General features: G+C 61.2%; 1 protein-coding gene across 1 annotated transcript; it reads right to left on the bottom strand.

Moving 5' to 3' along the window:
• Nucleotides 1–1,649: 1,649 nt before the first annotated feature.
• THOP1 (thimet oligopeptidase 1) lies at nucleotides 1,650–18,610 on the bottom strand. The gene is made up of 13 exons (XM_006206412.4): nucleotides 18,441–18,610; nucleotides 15,486–15,698; nucleotides 13,099–13,247; nucleotides 12,241–12,348; nucleotides 10,592–10,694; nucleotides 7,955–8,115; nucleotides 6,542–6,677; nucleotides 6,033–6,399; nucleotides 5,710–5,911; nucleotides 3,611–3,797; nucleotides 3,207–3,335; nucleotides 2,410–2,546; nucleotides 1,650–2,118 (listed from the first exon to the last, which is right to left on the bottom strand). The coding sequence occupies exons 1-13, from the start codon at nucleotides 18,454–18,456 to the stop codon at nucleotides 1,963–1,965; spliced, it is 2,064 nt and encodes a 687-aa protein (XP_006206474.1). The 5' UTR covers nucleotides 18,457–18,610; the 3' UTR covers nucleotides 1,650–1,962.
• Nucleotides 18,611–19,445: the final 835 nt, after the last annotated feature.

Consider the following 19,445-nt stretch of genomic DNA (forward strand, 5'->3'; position numbering starts at 1 on the left):
GCCTGTCGCTCACAGTCAACAGAGAAAAGCCAGGGACTTCCTGACCCCTGGGGTCTCCTAGGACATATTTCATGTTTCTGGTGAGACTGCAAGCCTACTGCACGAGGCTGCTCTGGCTACCCTGGCAACCACACACACCAGCAGGACCCCAGCGCCCGCTGTCCCCGCCACCTCCTTGGTGTTCTGAGAGCAATAGTCTCCATGAGGCACAGGGTCCCCACCCCAGAGGCTGGGCCCCTACTTCAAGTCCATCAATGACCAAAGACACACAGGAACCAGCTGCCAGGAAGTCTGGGCCCCAGACAGCTGAGCTCAGCGTGAATCTGGGGCTCATGCCAGGGCAGGAGCTGTGGAGAGCAAGCAAAAACCTCCAGCCGGCATTGACTGGACCCTGGGCCCGGAGTCTGGGGAAAGAAGGCTGAAGACTGGCGCCAGGACTCACCCTCGCAGACCTGACCTGCCCACGCAGGAACCCTGTGACCCACAAGCCTATGGCCTGCAGCCCCCTGACTGCCTGGAGCACAGCTAGGGGTGCCAATACCACATCTGGATTCTGCATGGGGACCAGATGGCACCCATCTGGGGGCTTGGTACAGGAGAAGACAAGGGCTCCCAGACCCCCAGCACCCATCCACCTCAGGAAGTGGCCAGACAGAAGGCTGGTTGTGGTTCAAGCCCTGGGTGACTCCAGCATCAACACAGCCTTTCAGCACGCCCTTCTGGCAATGGGGCACGCAACCCCCAGCCCTGGGCCACAGCACCACTGGGAACACCTGTTTAGAAGGTGCAGACACTGGGGCAGGAAGCTGAGCCGGGTCTGCGAGGGACCGACCCCACAGCCCAGGCCACGGCCGCCAGCACGGGGTGGGTGAGGGGGCAGCAGAGGGGAAGCCGGGGCCCCACGGCCTGCCCGCCCAGGCCTCAGGGGGAAAGACTGGAGAGGCTGGAAGTCCAGGGAAGGAAGCGCAGGACAGATGGCCCAGACCAGGCGAAGCGGGCACCCACCCCCTTGCCTGAGCGAAGAGCCCTTTCCTAACTCCCACCAGGGCCAGGCAACGTCACCAAGGCCGTCCTCCAGAATCACCAGGACCCAGAAGGCAGCCCCTTGCCGTGGTCCAGGCTTCACCAGGCTGCCAACAGCCAGAGGGAGCCAGCCAGCTGCGAGCGGAGGGCAGGCGCAGCCGTGCGAGCAGGTCCAGGGGCAGGAAAGCCACAGCCCGGCTTCCCTCAGCTGCACCCACTCATCAAGGCCACACCCCGTCTGTCACAATCCCAAAGATGGGTGCCAGGCTCAGGAGAGGAGTGCGGCCTGAGGGCATTCACACCAGCCAGCACCACAAGGACGAGGTGGGGTGGTTCCAGAACAGTGACAGGTGAGAAGCTGGCAGGAGACAGGCCCCTTGGGGAGCAATCCTAGCAGGCTGGCACCACTGTCTCCACCACCTGGAAGAACTCCCTCCACAGTTCAGCCATCTCCCAGTGACCCAAACGTGTCACCATCCAGACCACTCCAGCCCAAAGGAGAAGCCTTCACCTGCCAGGCACCCGATCCCCGACCAAGGTCAAGGTTTAATGGAAACACCAGAACTCGTTCCAGGGTGACAGCCAACATGCCACTCCCCTGTGGTAGAAGGGAGTCAGAGACCAGACCAGGAGTCATTTTTTAATGGCTGCATTTCAAGAACGGTTTCTTAACTAGGAAAACTCCCCGGGAAGGGGCCGCGTTAGTGCAACAAACAGGAGCCCTGAATGGACACGAGGCTCCCCAGACGCCTCAGGCGGAGACCTTTCCGCCCAGGGCAGCCGCTGGGGGTACCGTGGAGAGTAGCGGGACATGTAGCCCTCCCTCGACCTGTCACCAGGCTGGAGGCCCCCACTTTCCGCCCTGCTTCCGGCTGGGCGCTAAGGCACCAGGGCCAGGGAGCCAGGTCCAGCCCGCAGGGATGGGCAGAACCTGCGCCGTCAGCAGGCCGGTGGCTCACAGCCCTCAACCTGCAGCCCTTTGCTCAGTAGGAAGGCGTCCTGCTTGGGGTCGCGACCTAGGAAGAGCTTCAACATGACGCTGGCATCCTCGGAGCCACCGGGTCTCAGAATGCAGCTTCTGTAGTCCATGCCGACCTGCTGAGGCGGGGGCGGGGCTGGAGGAGGGTCCCAGAGTCCCCTCCCCCGCTCCAAGGGGCAGGGCAGCATCCGGAGAGGGGAGCACACCCAGACACCAGGATGGGGATGTGCGGGGTGGGGGACGCACGAGCATGTGAGGTAGGAACCCCATCCTTCACAAATCCTCAGGGGACCTTCACCTGCACAGGGGTTGGAGCCCTGGCCAGCGTGGCCCCCCACCCCGGAGGGTCCAGGGGTGCCCCACCCCACGCAGCTGCACAGGCACGTGGGTCCAGGCCGGCCTCCCACCTTGCCACTCAGGATGCCCTCCTGTTTGAAGCGTGTGTGGAACATGTCAGCAGAGTACACCTCGCTCCACAGGTAGCCATAGTACTGAGCGTCGTAGCCACCCGCCAGGTGGCCGAAGGTCGCAGGCATGTTGGTCCCTGGGACAGACGTGGACAGGCTCTCGCTGCGGCCCCTTCCCAAGGGAGGAGGCCTCAAAGCAGCCCCATCAGAACCCCCCACCAGAAGAGGGAGCTGGCCCGACATATCTAGAGACCAGGGGCCTTGAGGGAACGTGGCCGCAGAAAGTGAAGCTCTGCCCACTTCCTGCTGAAGCCCAGGGAGCTTCACCCCAAAGTGTCTCACCCATCAGGTCAGCTGCTCACACTGAGCAGGTGGGGCTGGCCCTTAACAAGGAGCCTGCGCTGGCTACAGCGCTCCTGAAGGAACTTTCTAGAAGCTCATGAAGGGGTGAACCACTGCAAGGCTTCCTACTTTATCAGCCCGTGTATCTGTGCTGACGTGTGCTAGTTCAAACCTCCTCTCCCCTTTAGGTCAGGTGCGAAACCTCTCATCTCTTCTGCCGCGTCCGGGCTTTTCACAAAGCCGCCTGTGGAGGGCGCCCCTGCCCCGGGACCCGACCATGGCCCCCAGACCACAGGGCTGGAGGAACCCTCCCAGGAACCAAAGCAGAAAGAGGCCAGAAGTCGGGTGCCTCCTCATGGCCTTGGCTGAAGTCTGCAGACTGGACCCCTTAACGCATCACCAGCAGACCCTCCTGACCCTGTGCTCTAAGGTGGGCCCGGCTTGAGCGCAGCTACCTGGCGTGGCTGGGACCCCAAGGATGTCCTGGCAGAGGCGGGCGTACTCCTCGGCGGGGTCTGCAGCCGTCTGCGTGTGCAGGGCCTGGTCCACTTTGGCCAGGACGATCTGGCGCAGGTTGAAGAGGCCTGAGCAGGAGGAAGGGGCACGAGCCAGCGGTGAGCGGGGGCAACGGGGACCCAGAAGGCCCAGGGGCTGCGGGGTCTCCTCCACCCTGGTCCCCTACTCAGAGCTCTCGCGGGCGCGGTGCGGGTGCAGGTGCAGGTGAGAGGCAGTACCGCGCGGGGCAGGTGCCACGGGGCGGGTGCAGTGCGGGCGCGGCACGATGGAAGGCAAGCGCGTTGGGGTGCGGGGTGAGGAGGGGCGGTGCGGCACAGGGTGACGGGGGGCGGGCGCTGCGCACCGGTGTTGGCCTGCCGGGACTTGATGAGCTTGTCCAACAGCTCCTGGGGGAGCGCAGTGCCCGTGCGGTAGTGCTGGGACATCCGGAGCAGCGGCTCCGCCTCCCACACCCAGTTCTCCAGCATCTGCGAAGGCGCCTCCACGAAGTCCCGCTCCACATGCGTCCCGCTGAACATGGCGAACTCTGCCTGTGGGGGCGGGGCGGAGCTGCGGCGGCGGTGACCCCACCCACGCAGCCAATGCCCTCAGAAAGCCCTGTACGCCCAAGGGAAAAGGCCCAGAGACGGGAGTCTGGACGACGGTGCCTGGGCACTTCTTCCCCGGATAACCGCTGGGGTGCAGCTGAAGCCCCGCCTTGCAGCCAAGGAGCCGCCCGCGGCGCGTCCTCCCCAGGCCTGAGTGTGAACTCGCCCCGTCGGGTGGCGCCAGGGTCATTCGACGCCCACCTCTGGTTCCAGCTCACTGCAAACAAGCGTCCTTTTCACAGTCTACTGAGCACCCTGACCTTTCCGATTCTGTTCTGGTGGGTGATTCTGTATCTAAAATGCACCCCTCTTCCACTGGCCAGTGTCCCCTGTGCAGGAGGGCGATGCTGTCCTCTGAGAAAATCCAAGTGTCAGATGAGCTTGGTTTGGGCTAGAGTTGCAGCCCTGCCAGCCAGGAGCTCAGTGTGAGGAAATCCACAACTCACAGCAGAAAAGGTGTCTTTAAACAGAAGTGAACAATCACATGACACTGATGGAACGGCTGTGACAGTGTGGTGACAGTGGCTCACAGGAGCCCGGTCCCCATGTCCTCCCTTGCTCAGTGTCCTCAGTGATTTTAGAAAACAGAACTGCCCCAGACAATGAGAGTCAACTGTATCAAGACTGCCCTGTGGTGGGGGGAGGTTACAGCTCAGTGGTAGAGCATGTGTTTAGCATGCACGAGGTCCTGGGTTCAAGCTCCGGTACCTCCATCAAAAATAATAATAAAAAATAAAAGGCTGCCTTATTACAAAAAAAAAAAAAAAAAACACCTGAGGGAACCGAGGGGCCATGAGGGTTGCTGGCAGAGGAGTGTTGCGGGAATGGGAAGGGATGCGTGAGCTGACGGTGCAGAAGCGAGAAGAGGTGAGGGGGCGAGAATGGGGCTGAGGGGCACGAGGGCTCCAGCCAGCAGATGGACACATGCTGACTTGCCCTGAGCTGCTGCTGGTCTGTGAGTGGGTGACCCCCTACCCTCAATCATAATGGAGGACACCAAACAGGAGAGCTAAACCTACAAAACTAGGGGGAAAAAACAGGAGAAAATCTTAGCACAGGGACAGACCCTGAGAGCACGATGCTCAGTGAGAGAAGCAGACACAGAAGGACAGTGTGTGAGTCCATGGATGTGAGACGTCCAGAACAGGCCAGTCCGCAGACACAGGGAGGGGCCTGGTTGTCAGGGGCTGGGGAGGCGGAGGAGGGAGTGACTGCAAAGGGGCATGCAGGATCTTTCTGGGGCGATGGAGATGTTCCAGGACGGGCAGTGGTGATGGCCGTACAGCCTGGTCAGGTGCCTGACGCGATCCTGTGCAGCCATCAGAGCCCCGCTCTCAGGAGAAAGGACTGCCTGACGGCGAGAAGGCAGAGCACAGCAGATGGGCAGCCGGTATGCCCCGGAGGCCAGGCTGGGGGCCGAGGCATCCCAGGGTGAGCCTGCCTTTGCCCTGAGGGCCTATGGGGGGAATCACCTGGACTTGCGGGGCCAGTACCTCCACTGAGGGGGGTGGCAGCCCCGCAGCCTCCTCACTGGGCTCCGCGCTCACCGGACCCAGCGCTTCCCTCCAGTTCTCATCACCGGCAGTCATCGGGCCCCAGGGGCAACATTCCTTTCGCCCTTTTCCTTTTTTTTTTTAAAAGAAAACTTTTAAAGCGTACACTTGCTTAACTAGCCGTGCTGACAGCCTGGTCCCGGACTTCCCGCCACTAGGGCCCTGAGCTCACGTTTCTGCTCTTCATGCGGCACAGTCTGCGGGGTCTGAGGGCATCACCGTGTCCGTGGTGCCGCTGGATGAAGAATGCGACAGTGAGGGGCCCGCTGCAGACCGACCCCCGGCCTCCACCACACACCCACCTGGGAGCAGAGCTGGTGCATCACATGCCCAAACTCATGGAAGTAGGTCTCCACCTCGTCATGCTGCAGCAGGGAGGGTGCGTCGGGGGTGGGCTTGGTGAAGTTGGCCACCATGGCCGCGATGGCGATCTGCCGGGTCCCATCCTGCCGCAGGCAGCCCGGCTGCAGGCCAAAGCAGGCCGCGTGCCCATACTTCCCTTCCCTGGTCGGGGGGAGGCGGGTCAGCCCCTCGATCAACTGCTTTGGCCTGCCCTGCCCAGCTCCTACACACCCCACCGCCCCACAGAGAGCTGCCCACCCGCCCCAGCCCGGCCCACACGCACCGAGGGTAGAGGTCCAGGTAGAACTTCCCGATGACCTGGCCCGAGGCCAAGTCCCTGACTGTGTAGAGTGTCACGTCCTCGTGCCAGACGGCGGCGCCCTCCTCCAGCTGGAAGGTCAGCCCCAGCAGCTCCTGGTAGATGCCCAGCAGCCCGCGGGTGACCACCTGCACGGGGAAGTACTCCTTGAGCAGGTTCTGGTCCACGCTGTAGCGCGTCTCCTCCACCCGGTTCATGTAGTAGCGCATGTCCCAGGCGTTGATCCGCCCATCGAAGTCCAGGCCCCGCTTGGAGCACTCGGCCTTCTTCAGCTCCAGGATCACGGCCCGCTCCTGCTCCCCGAGGGGCTTCAGCTTCTGGGCCAGCTCGTCTGGGGGCGGGGGGGAGAGGTCAGGGTACCTCCTGCGGCGGCCCCCACCCTGCGTCTTCGAAGCCGAATAAAGGATCAGGACAGACACTGGGACCCCGGGAGGGCAGAGTGAGGCTCTCAGGCACCCAGGGAGGCGGGTTACCTAGGAAAGCGGCCACCGCCTGGCTGCTTTTAGCCATGTTCATCTCCAGCACGTAGTCGGCGTGCGTGCTGAACCCCAGCAGGCTGGACTTCTGGGCACGCAGTGCCACCAGCTCCCTGAGGATCGCACAGTTCTCCTGGAACCACAGATGCTGCGCGGTGGGCCACGGGCCACGCCCTCCCCGCGTACGGCTCCTCTCCCACCCAGTCCCGGTGGGCAGGCCAGGGTGGGGCTCAGGCCGCTGGGGGACATGGTCCAGAACCTGGGATGCTGTCTGCTGTGCCCGGTTCCCCGCCTCCCTCGCCTTGGCTGGATTTCCATGCACTTGGTGCTGGTGTAACATGTGGTCTTTGTAAGCCCCAGGTCCTTTCGCAAGCAGAAAGGGTGTGAACCGTGCCGGGCTCCAAGGCCGAGCGCAGAGGGCAGTGCGCCAGGTTCTGCAGCAGCACCACGCAGAGCCACGGGGCTCCGGGCTCGCCCAGCCAACCAAGCTTGTGGGACAGACACCAGACGACACCCGGCTGATTAGTTTACACGGAGAAACAGGCCTATTCAAAGTGGAACAGAACGCCTGCCCTCCCAGTTCATCCGTGGGAAACCAAGCTACAGCCGGGAAGCTGAGAGCGTCCAGCCAGGCAAGAGGCACTAAATCCCCAACCCCAGAACTCCACCCCCGAGCTCTGCCCTGGGCAAGCCCGGGGCCAGGAGGATGAGGAGATGCCAGCCCCCACCACGCGCAGACCAGCCCGCGGATCTGCGGGCTCAGGCTCAACAGCACGAACTCTGCTGCCCCACAGAGAGTAGCACGTTCCCAGGGAGCCCGAACTCCTGTTCCCTGGACGCTTCTACAGGCGGCCCAGCCCCAAAAGTGGCCGTCTCCTCTGGGGCCAGGTCTCCATTTCTGCAATGGAGGTCTCTCCTGGGAGCCCCTGGTCACTGCAGGCCAGGCATACCTGTCTACACCCCAAGAAGGCAGGGACACAGGACTTTCCCATGTGCTCCCCTGCAAGGTCACCTGCAAGGTCGTGGGAGCACCACTAGTGTCCTCGGGGAGGATGATGGGGCTCAGTCACTGCCCCGTCTGTTTGAGGCTCAAAAGGAGAAGCAGACAGTGGCCACATGCTGGGCGTCGAGGCTCTCCCCAGGGCCACAGCTAGAAGGCTGGCCCTCACACCGGAGGCACAAGAAGAGAGGGGCACGCCGGCAAATCCCAGCTTGCCACCGGAGAAACTAAGGCACAGAGGGGTGGGATGGAGGACAAGCTGGGAAGAGGGTCCCTGGGGCTGGGCAAACAGGCACAGAAACCTGGGAGGGCAGAGCGAGCTGGCAGGGCCCCACCGGTCACTGAGCCGCCAGCGCTCACGGGCAGAGCCACAGGGCACTCAGGCAGACGGGACCCGAGGCGCCCCTCACCTCCTTGCACCGACAGTTGAAGGCCTCCTCCACCTTCCTCCTTGTCTCGGGCACGTGGCACTTCTTCAGGAGGGGGAAATAGTGCGGGTACTTGAGGGTTACCTTCAACTTCTCATCCTCTGTCTTCTCCAGTGAGTTCAGAAAGTCTTCAGGGAGCCCTCCTACAGGAGTGAAATCGGGGCTTTGAGAGGACCAGCAGGCCGTCCAGCCGAGGTGGGAGGGGAGGCGTGGGAGCTCACGGGGTACAGCCTCCCACACACTCTGGGACTCTGGCCGCTCACTTCCTCCTCCACACCCCAAAGGGATGTCGAGGGCTCTCCCACTGCGGAGATCTGCTGCTGTTCCCATCAGGACGCCCTCGGGGAGGCAAAGCTACATCCAGCTCCACTGTGGGGACAGTCTCTACCCTGGGACAAGCGTGGTCTGCCAGGCGCTGCCAGCTCCCCTCTTGTCCTTTGTAGGCGAGCAGCACCAGCTCCTACTGAGCGGAGCCCGCGCCCCCTCCTGCAGCCAGCACTGCCGCGATGGCCTCCCACCCGGTCTCTGGCCACCGGCCCATCCTCCAAAGGCAGAGACCCAGGTGCATTGCCCTCAGACTAAAACCTCCAGGGGCCCAGGCCTCACAGCTGAGGAGACATACGCAAGGCCACCGTACCTCCTGCTCAGACCAGAGGCCAGGCCACCAGGAGTCCCCTGGGCACGGGAGCTGAGGGAGGGGTGGAGGCATCCTGGAGGGTCCCCCTCAGGTGGGCCGCCTCGGCAGGCCCCTACAAAGGGGTGCCTGTGACTCGATCAGCAAAGCTCAGCCGTGGACCCAGCCCAGTCGGCGCGGAGAAACGGCCCAGGAAGAGCCGCCCTCACGCCAGAACCGGCACCACCCCTCCTCGGGCGTAAGACCCTGGGACACTCTCTCACTCTCTCTCATCCGGGAGCCAGTTCTCAGCGTTGGGGAAGGCAGAAAAAACAAGAAGGGGCACCACCCCGCGGGGCTGGGGAAGCTGAAGGCTGCGGCATGCACCACGGACGTGTGCACACGGATAAGGATTTCCCGGCCCTCGTCTGCTGAGGGGGCCTAAGAGCGATCGCCCTCCGCACTAGACCTTGGCCCTAACTACCCTGCCAGGGTGAGGCCAGGGCAAAGCAAGCCTGGTGTACCCGCTGTCAAACAGAAGGTGCTCAAAGAACCGCAGGGGCACGGACGTCCCCTTGAAGGGGTCCCTCTAGGCCAAACTGGACAGTCACGCACCAAAGCAAACGAGGACACTGAGGGACCACCCCCTGAGTAAGCGAGACCTCTCAGTCCACGGGTGGACAGAGATCGGGCAGTAAACACAAGAGGGGCGGGAGCCCTTCTGACTCACAAGAGGACACAAACTGACAAAGAGCGTGGAGTCAGAGAATCGTCCACTGATGAAGAACTAGCGGGTAAGATGCGCGGAGCTGCGGTGTCTAAGCATCTCTGGGAAGATCACTGCTTACGAAGGGGAACCAGTGATGCTGTAGGGACGCCTGGTGGAAATCACCTTAACCAAGGGATGAAGACTTAGGAAAAGGAAATGAAGTTTTATACACCTGTGAACACATGTGTATGTGACTGGGAGGGAAACAAGACAGAAACAGACCATCCATGCTTGTGTAAGATGACACCCCATCTCCTTTCCCAGCCGGAGGAAGCCAGCGGGGCTCCAGCTCAGCTGGAACTGAAACTGCAGACGGGCCCCACCCTGCTGGGCTGACCACATGCATCTGGCCGCTGCCCTGCCCTGTGAGGCCGGGGTTTGCAGCGTGTGCTCCATGGGGCTGAGGGTTCATGCTCCGGCACAGGAGGCTGGGCCAAGACCGCGGGGCTCCTGGGCTGGACGGGTGGGCGGAAAAGCAGCCCCATGGGACGGTGAGTGCGAGCAGATTCAGCTGCGGCATCCCAGAGGCCGGCGATCGCCCCAGGCAAATGCTGTTGCGGGCAAACCCCGACGCACAGAACTGGCTTGGATACTCAGCCCCTTGTAGGGCTGAGCCCCTGGGCAGAGTTCAGAGGCCACTGCCCACCGGGCCTGGGTCTCCCCAAACTGTCAACGTGGGAAAGATGGAAGGAAGGTTGTCAAGGCTGAGGAACTGTTCGACCGGAGAGGAGCCTGGAGAGACAGAATTGAACGTGGTGCTCGAGGCCTGAGAGGAGCCAGTGGGACAGAAACGTCACGACGGTCCTCAGGATGGCTAGGGGACCCGCTTGGTGCCCTACTTCCTGCGGGGACGCGTAAGGAGGGCTGGGCTCAGGAACAGCACACACACAGCGTCTGGGGCCCACGGGGTCTTCCTCGTACTATTGCTGCCACTTTCCCACAGGTGTGACGTGTTCCAGAGCATTCGGGGAAGAGAGCAGAAGCTAAGAAAGCCATCCAGGCCCAGCCCCTCTGGGCCCCGTGCACAGCCAGCTGCGGGAGGGCCCAGAGATGAAAGGACAGGCGTCACGGAGAGCAGGCGGGGTCTGGGGGACGCAGAATCTCGGCAGACAGATCACAGCCCTCCCCCTCCCCAGGGAAGGATCCAGAACCCTGGGCTCCAGACGCTGTGAGGGCCCGGGGGTGGGAAGAAGGCCCTCCGCGGCCGGCCCTCGCGCCACCGCGCCGCCTGGCGCACCCAGCTCCTCGCGCGAGAACGGCAGGACGGTCGTGTCCTCGTTCAGGTTCTTGTTGAAGTCGATGCACAGGAGGCTCAGCTTCTTCTTGATGCTCTTGATTTTCTGAAGGAAGGAGGCCACCGTGAGAGCTGGGACATGCACGGGGACAGGAGGGGCCCCCAGGGAGAAGAGGCAGGAACGAGAGGGCTGCGGGGACCCCGGGGCTGGGGTCCCATCTGCTGGGCCCGACCCTCTCCTCTCGGGAGCTACCTCCAGGGTCGGGAGCCTGGGCTCCAGCCATTTTAAGGGAGCTGAACTTTTGTTCTCTCGGGCTCAGTCTGGTTTCTCAAAGCAAAAGCCAACTGAGGTGGGCGAGGGGGCAACTCCCTGGGGACCCTGCCCAGCCCCTCGGCAGGACCGCAGCCCCACAGTGGCCAGAGCCGACCTGCCCATCAGGATGAGGCGGGTGGAGGCAGCGGCCCCATGGCTCTGCCAGGCTCCTCGGGCAGCACCGGCTCCAAACCACTGGCGTGGTGGGCAGCCTCTGCTGGGTGCAGGCCCGGTCTCACTGCAGCCTTGCAGCCCCACTGGCCACAGCTCGGCCCTGGAGGGTGTGGGGCCACACAGACGGGAATGGCAGCACCGGCCAAAGGGGGGACACACTGCTGCTTCAGGAAGCAGAGCAAGGCCTCGCAGGAGGCTGGGAGGACCGGGGGAGACAGGCCCGGGCTGGGGGGTGTGAGCCAGTCGGGAACCCCGGGCAGTCGCAGGGGCTGCCTGGCTCAGCAGAAAGAGAGTGGTGAAGGCAGACACCACACTTGTCAGCCTCTCGGCACCCTCCCAGCCTTGGTGCCCAGCTGGGAGCCAGAGACCCCGCATGTGAGACCGACTTGTAAGAACAAAGTTATGTTTGGTCGAGGCACCCATTCCTGGCACACAGCTCTTAAGACCTGAAACCTCAGGGGCTTTTAGCCCCACCCTCCCCACTTCCCGGGAGGGCACAGGGCTCGGGGCTGGAGGTTCAATCAGCTGCCAACAGTAAAAACCCAAAAGGACGGGGTTCAGAGATCTTCCGGGTGGTGAACACGGGAGGCGGGAGGAGGGCGATGCCAGGTGAGGAGGGTGGTGCCCAGCGCCCTTTCCCGCCCCTCCCCCACACACCCCGCTTCTGGCTGTTCCTCTGTAACAACCTGGGGACCCAGTGTGTGGACTGCTTTCCCCAGCTCTGGGGGACGCTCTAGCAAATCCACGGAACCCAGGGAGGGGACATGGGAGCCTCTGACAGCCCGTCAGCCAGAAGAACAGAGGACGACCTGAGCCCTGAACCCAGGGCTCCGACGCTGTCCCTGGGTGGGTGGGGACAGAGCTGAGCTGCAGGACACCGGCTGTCAGAGTGGCTGTGGGAGAGCCCCCAGGCCCAGTGTCAGGATGGGCGGGAGCAGGTGCTGCAGGTGGAGGAGACTCCAGAGGAGGGGGTTCTTCCTCAAGACCTTCGCCCAGGAGCCCGTGGGGACCGGATGGGGGTGCAGGCTGGGAGGGACTCGGAGAGGGGCTGACACGGCCTGCGTCCCCTCACACTCTCCTTGGCTGGGGAGCCCCTTGTGACCCCAGAGACCCAAGGGCAGACCTTCCGGCCGGGGGCTGGGCCTTCAGGCGGGTGGGCACTTGCCTCCTGCGTGTCCACTGGCAGGTGGAGGCCGTTCCTCCTGCCCAGCTTGACGAGCCGGTCCAGGTACCGCAACGCCTCGGGCTTCAGCAAGTCCTTCTGGACCTTCTCCTAGAACAAGAAACCCACAAGCGTGCTTCTGATGAGGACCAGGCAGTGCTGCGCGCCAGGCCGTGGGGGGGCCGCCGGGGACAGAAGCCGGGCGGCTTCCAACAACGCAAAGCAGCCCCTCTCCCGGGGCCTGGCAGGGCGGTCACCCCGGAGAACCGGAGACTCCGTCCTCACAGAACCTGCCACAGATGTGCCCTTACTGGGAACAGCCCAGAAGCGATAGTGGCCCAGGGCCTCCCACAGGGCGGGGCGAGGGGCGGGCGGAGCCGTCAGGGTCCTGCGTGAGGCTGACTTGACTCCCAGAACCGGACCCCGGGGCACACCGGGCGGAGGGGGTGAACTCACAACCGTCTCAATAAACACTTCAGTTAAAAGAAACCCCACTGCGCTTCCAGAGCCGCCTGTGCCGAGTTTGCACAAAGCTCCCCGCAGCTCCCCCTGCTCCCGAGGGAGCGCCCCGCCAGCTACACGAGAAGCATCCGCAGTGCCCGCCACGGGAGCGGTGGCGCTCAGCCAGATGTGAGGGCACCAACAGGGCGGGCCCTGCACACGCGTGCCCCTCATCCCCCCGCCTCACGGGGCAGGTGGGACGCGCCCTCCGGGTGGCGCCAGTGAGGTCGGGAGAGGGCCAGGACGGCGGGCGTGGAAGGGCTCCTGGAGTCCGAGGTGTCTCAGACTCTTTTCTTTTCTCTTCGCTTGGCTTTGTCATGTTTTTAACGCTTTCTCTTAGAGGAACAGAAACTCACTCACCTGCAGCCACACGATCCTCTGGTACACATCCTGCCTCATGCTCATCTCCACGTCGAACTCCGAAAGCTTCTTGTCCGCCTCCGTGCTGGCCGCCCGGATGTCCTTGGATGGGGACACATGCTGGGGAAAGTCCAGGATATTCCTCTGAACTGAAATGGGGGGACGAAGGGGCAGCTGTGAGGCCGGGCCCCGCACAGTAACTGGCGAGCGCTGGCCTCAGCCCCGGCAGAGGGCTCATCCGCGTCACCGAGTCCTCAGCTAGCACTCCACGGCAGCCCTGGGCCGGAGCACAGCCGCCCACGTCCTCAGGGACCTCACAGTCCGAGTGGGAATGGACTCAATGGACTCACTCACGACACCCCAAGCCAAGGAAGGTAACAGAGCAGCACGGCAGAGGCTGGCGGGACTCGGCGCTAGAAAGAGAGCCCCGGCTGCCGACGGGTCTGCCCCACATCCCGGTGAGTTTACACCACGGTGCGCACTCTGTGAACAGGGTTAGTAGGGCCCCCACATAACCCAGCAATGCCACTCCCAGGGGGACACCCAAGAGAGACGGAACACTGTCCACCAGAAAGCTGGGACACACGCGGTCCCAGCAGCATGATCCGTAATAAGCAAACAGTGGACACAACCCAGACGTCCATCAGCAGATGAATGAACACACCTGTCCCTCCACACACGGGCGCGTCACTCAGCCACAAAAAGGAGAGCAGCCCTGACACCCGCTCCCACGGGGACGGACCCTGGGTGCACGCTGCTCAGGGAGAGAAGCAGACACAGGAGGACACACAGTGTGATTCCATGGATGTGAGATGTCCAGAACAGACCCATCCACAGACACAGAGAGGGGGCTCCTGGTTGTCTGGTGCTGGGGGATGGTGATAATGGGGGTAGAGCTTCTTTCTGGGGTGACAAAAATGTTCTAAAATTAGACAGTGGTACTGTGTGTTCTAAATGTACTAAACAAAAATCTAAAGAAATGTACACAGTATACAAATTCTGTCTCAACAGAGCAGTCTAAAAAAGCATGTCCCTTGCAGTGGGGAGACCTGAATTAAAATCATAGTTTGCTGGCTTCCACGGCTTCAGGCCAATGAGATTGTCCGCAGGTCTGGTGGGTGAGCGGCCCCAAGGAGACCTCCATGGGGCAGTGACCCGCTCAGCTGACTAGACCAAACACAGGGGGCCTCTGGAGAGAGCCGTGAAAAGGACAGAAACAGCCTCTGTCCTTCGGGGATTTGCAGGCTGTGGCTGCACCGAGTGTGACAACAGAAGAGCAGAGCGGGGGATTAGTCCCGGCGGCGGGCTGGGGCGAGGGGGCGCGGGAGGGGCGCCAGGGGCAGAGGTCCATCTGGGCTCAGAGAACCTGACACCTGGCAAAGCAGGGGGCCGAGGACATCCAGGCCGGCACGGAGCCCCAGGAGGAGGTGCAAGGTGGCACGAGGCGGGCACCAAAGGCCACGTTGAGGGCCCCACGTTTACCTCGAGGGCAGTGGGAAGGCACTAAGGGCAGGCCGAGGGGAGTGCCACGGTTCAATTCTAGTTTTCTTTAAAATTACCCAGGCTACTAAGGGGAGACAGGAATCAGAAGCCTCGGGAGTGGGGGTGGGGAAATGAAATCACGTCTGGCAGGGTCACGCTGGGTAAGTGGAATTGCATCATCAACCCTTCAGGGCCTCCTGCCAGGGACGAGGAGAGACCGAGGCCCACCCGCCGCCTGGGCCGCAGCCCGCAGCTCCGGGCCCACAGCACACCGGCCCCCTGCAAGAGCGGGCCCACGGGAGTCTGAGCCACAGGCCAGGGGCTGGCAGACCTGGCAGGGTGAGGAATCAGGGACACGTGAGGATCCTACAGCTGGAACTGAGGGGTTCTAGATGGTTCCCAGAAAAACAACTTTCCTAGAGCTTTGGGGGCGGGGGTTTCCACAGCTTGGAGTTTTCTGCCTTGTCAGCCTCCAAAGGGGCTCCGCGAGCCAGGCTCTGTCCACCTGACCCCACAGAGGAGAGGAGGAAGGAGCCACGGGGTGGCAGCATCAGGTTACCGGAGCACAGGGCAGTGGGAAGGGTGAGAAGGGCTCCAGTTTCAAGGCTGGCACCTGTGCTGGCTCAGGGACAGGAGGGCTTCAAACACTGTCCGATGCTGCCCGCTCTGGGCCCTCAGATGACCTGGACCCGGGGACAGTGTGCAGGCCGTGTCTGGGGGGCATGGAAGAGGGCATAGGGGCACTGGCCACCCTCCAGGCTGCCTCCCGCTGACCAGTACCCACTAGGTGCCTTTGCCCAGTCAGCGCATTTCTCCATCGGCCCCCCAGAGAGGAGGCGGCGTCACCCTGGACAGGGTCCAGGCCTGAGCTGCCGCCTCCCTGCCTGGACCCCGCCCTGGCTTACCTGTGTAGGACACCTCCACATCGGCCAGCGCCTTGAGAGTGTTCTCGTAGGACACATCCTGGAGCTCCTGGGAGCCCACGCGGTCATACACGCGCTTGGTCTGCTCGATGAGTTCGGCGGTGAGCTCCCTGATTTGCTGGGCACTCAGGTCCCACCGGAGATAGTTTACCGCCGAGCACGGTGCCGCCACGTCCAGGGCATCTCCTGCGCAGGCTGGACACGAAGACAGAACCCCACACCCAGTGTGTCTGCTTCAGGCCCAGAATCAGAATCAGAGTAATGGGAAGCAGGGGAGGAGGGGACCACCATTTCCCCAAGCAGATGAGCAAGGCCCAGGGGCTTTGCGGGGACACACAGGGCACCTGGTCCTCTAGAGCACAAGGTGATCCTGTCCCCAGGGACACGCGGGGATGTCTGTGGTTGCCATGACTAGGGAAGGACACTGCTCCATCAGTGGGGTCAGGCATGCCTCTCAACACCCCAGTGTCGGGAGAGCCCCCCAGGAGAGACCCAGCCCCAAACGTCAGCAGTGCAGAGGTGGACATCCACTGTATTCCTGCATTTCACTGAAAGAGTCCTTTGATTACAGGGTGTTACCCACCACCTCCCTGGACGTGGCATTCGTACTATATCACGTTTCTGAAAGAGGAGGACGTCCTGACTAGTGAAACATCCCTAGCCCCCAGTGTTTGGATAATAAATCATGGTCTCAAACGACAGCCATCACTTGAAAACCCTCCTGCAGTATTCAGGGATGTTGTGACCTCACTGACTCCTCTGACAGTTCTATATATGAATCCTATGTTGCCCCGCCTCACAGATGGGAATTCTGAGGTCTGTAGAGTTTGGGGCTCTCGCCATGATCCACAGCCAGCAAGCGGCAGAGGTGTGGTTCAAAGCCAGGCGGCCTACTTTAGCCCCCACACTGTGCACCAGTGGACTGTGTTCGCCCCACCTTTGTGAATCTGCACACCCAGGGGTCAGGTCCTGTTCCCTTCCCAGGGCTTCACCATGCACTCAGGGTTGAAGTCCATCCGCTTTATCGGAGCCTACACCAGGAGTTGGCAAACAACGGCTTGCCTGTTTTTGTCCAGCCCCAGAGATAAAACTGCTTCTGCTTTGACTGAAGTGTGCAGTCAAGTCTAACCCATGTGGTCCTATACAGACTGACCCCTGCTCTCCAATGCCCAGACTCTACTGGGTCCAGCATGGCAGGTTTGGCCAGCTGGTTTTGCCAACTTCTCTGTGCCCCGCCACACTGGCTTTCTTCAACAAGTTTCCCGTGCCAGTCTTTCTTTTCACATCACTTTCTGAGAGGCCACGCAATGGCACCCTAGGAGCACCTGCAGGTCTGTGATGGCCACACCTGTCCCAAATTACTTGAGTGAATGGGGGGACTGTGCACTCTCCCCAGCGGGGTGTGTGGTGCACAGTGAGTAGAAGGCGCTGTTCCAGGAAACACCCACCTGTGCCCCATTTCCCTCTTCTGGCAGGCAGGAATGGAGCGGGGGCCACGGTGATGCCGGACGCCCCCTTTTGAGACCCCCGCCTACTGGGGGTCTTTGCAGCGTGCTGCTGGCTCCAGCCTGCGTTTGGTGTCTCTTGGGTAGGTTTAGTTTCTGTTTGTTTTTTTTTAACAGCGTTAACATTTGTGGCTAGGTCATTCTCTGTGGGGAACCATCCCGGGCACTGCAGGGTGTGGAGCAGCCTCCCTGCCCCAACCCACTCAATGCCAGGAGCCTCCCAGTCATGATGACCACAGATGTCCCTGGACATGGCCAAGTGTCCTCTGGGGGGGGGGGACACAATCACCCCAGCTGAGGACCAAGGACACACATTAGCCGGAAAGAAAAAAAGGCTCTTAAGTCAGTAGAGGTTAGCTTTTTCCAGCCAAATGACTGCTGTGAACTTAGGGAAAATCTTTGTTTGCACAGTATTTTGGATTTCAGAATTGCAGAAGAGGGACTGTGGGTCTGCATTAAATTTGGTGGTAAAGAAGGGCTCCAGGAGCTCAGGAAAAGTGGGAGATCCGCACAAGCTGGAATTGTCAGGAAAACCTCCTGGAAGAGCTAGGATTTGTAAACTTTGAGCAGATCCATTCACTTCACAAATATTTGCTGATTACCACCTATGTGCCAGGGCTCTGAGCTAACAATTCTGCAGCAAACAAGACAAATGACATTCCTTCCTGAGGCTTGACTAACCCTAAGTATGATTTTATCATTAATACAATTATCATCATCATCTCAAAGGGCTGCAGAAAGAACTGGGGGGGGGGTTAGGAGGGCAAGAGAAAGTTCCGGGAGCCACCACTCAGCAACCTGAGCGGTTTTCTAAAATAGACTATGCGGCTCACATTCTCCCTCTAAGTGAAAACCGTTCCATTACGCCCCTTTGCCGTTAACATAAACGGGACCCCCAGCTACGTTCTAGCCACAACGACTTGCTCTCCAAACGCGCTACCCGTGTGCTGGCCTCCCTGCCTTTGCCTTCGCGGTTCCCACCACCTGGGACGCTCCTCCCGCAGGTCTTGGCAGGACAGTTGCTTCTAAATGCCACCTCCTCCTCCGAGAAGCCCTCCAGGACCGCTCTCCCTAAAGAAGCACCAACCACTCTAAAGCCCTCGCCTGCTTTTTGCTTGTCGAACGTCCGTCTCCGGCTCTGGAACTGCATCTAGAACTCCCTGAGAGTCCACCAGACCACGGCACGACCCGTCCTCAGCAGAAGCGACACGGAGATTGCCGAATGAGTGAAGAGCCGGAAAAGCTGGTTCATTCATTCGGCAACCGAGGGGGCGGGTTCTGGGCTCACCGACCCCCACCCCCGCCCCGGCCCCGGTCACTCGGGGGTCACTGGGCTCGGCTTTTAGGCCCTGGGGGCGACCCAGGGGGGGCGCCAGGGCGCTTGGGGCGCATGGGACCGGCGAGCAGGAACGCACCAAGGGGCGGCCGGTACCTGCGGGGGGTTTCATGACGAGCGGGTGTGCACCTGCGGTCCCTCCCTCCACCTGGTCCGCGTCGGCTCAGCGGTCGGCCAACACCGTCCACTCAGCGGCCGCAGCCTTCGGGACTGAGATGCCCGCCGCCCGCGCGCCCACTGAATGCTGGGAGAGCGCGTGCGCAGGACTACGGGGCACACACGTGCCCCAGCTCCGCCCACATCCCCGGGGCGGTGCTCCAAGGCACTGACTCACTCTGCGCACGCGCTGGAACCACCCCTGCTCGTCATTGGCTCCCGGTGATAAGGGGGCGGAGCCCTTGAGGAGGCCTGGGAGGTGCGTTTCCATGGAAACCTACACGCAGCTGGCGCCTCGGAGCCTCCATGTGGTTCTTTCAAACAGTAGTTCGCCTTAGGCTTCTAGCTCTTGTATTGATTTGTACTTGCCTCCTTTCTACCTCAATTGTGTATTTGGCTAGTTTTGCAAGTTTTCTCCCTCATCCAAGGTCCTCCGTTAGTGATCGCTTACCACATCTCAGGCGCTCATCCCATTCCCAGCATCCTGCCCAGGTTCTTAGCATCTGATGAACAGAGAAAGTGAGCCACATTTGTCAGCTAAATTCAGTTAATCAATTAAATTAAACACATACTTCTTTAAAATCACAAATGTAAGCAAGTAAGTATATCGAGAAAGCGTCAGTAAACGGAGCCAGGACCTCAAACAACAGGTGTTTTGGAACAGCGCAACTGCCTGACCTATATTTAGTGTTGTCGGTTAGAACAAAATCTTGAACCGTCTAAGGCACCTAGAAAAAAAAAACGAGAATTAAACTGGCTCCCAAACCCACCTCCTTTATTTCTGCAAAACAAATGAAAATAACCAAGCATGTTACACGTGCTTGCGTTTTAAGTAGGATAAAAATGAATTGGGAGAACACTTCTGGCAACTTAAATGTTAATGGCGGTCATTAAATAGGGAATTTCTCATTACCCGCCCTTGATTTTTTATCTCTTTAGGACTTC

The sequence above is a fragment of the Vicugna pacos genome, chromosome 22, assembly GCF_048564905.1.
Source record: "Vicugna pacos chromosome 22, VicPac4, whole genome shotgun sequence".
NCBI classification, from domain to species: domain Eukaryota; kingdom Metazoa; phylum Chordata; class Mammalia; order Artiodactyla; family Camelidae; genus Vicugna; species Vicugna pacos.

Excerpts from the sequence above, each read along its gene's own strand:
- THOP1 (XM_006206412.4), bottom strand. Across the intron at positions 3,336-3,610 it reads GTCCCGGCAGGCCAACACCG|GCCTCTTCAACCTGCGCCAG; the intron begins GTGCGCAGCGCC and ends CCTCCTGCTCAG. Across the intron at positions 2,119-2,409 it reads AGGGCATCCTGAGTGGCAAG|GTCGGCATGGACTACAGAAG; the intron begins GTGGGAGGCCGG and ends CCGCCTCAGCAG.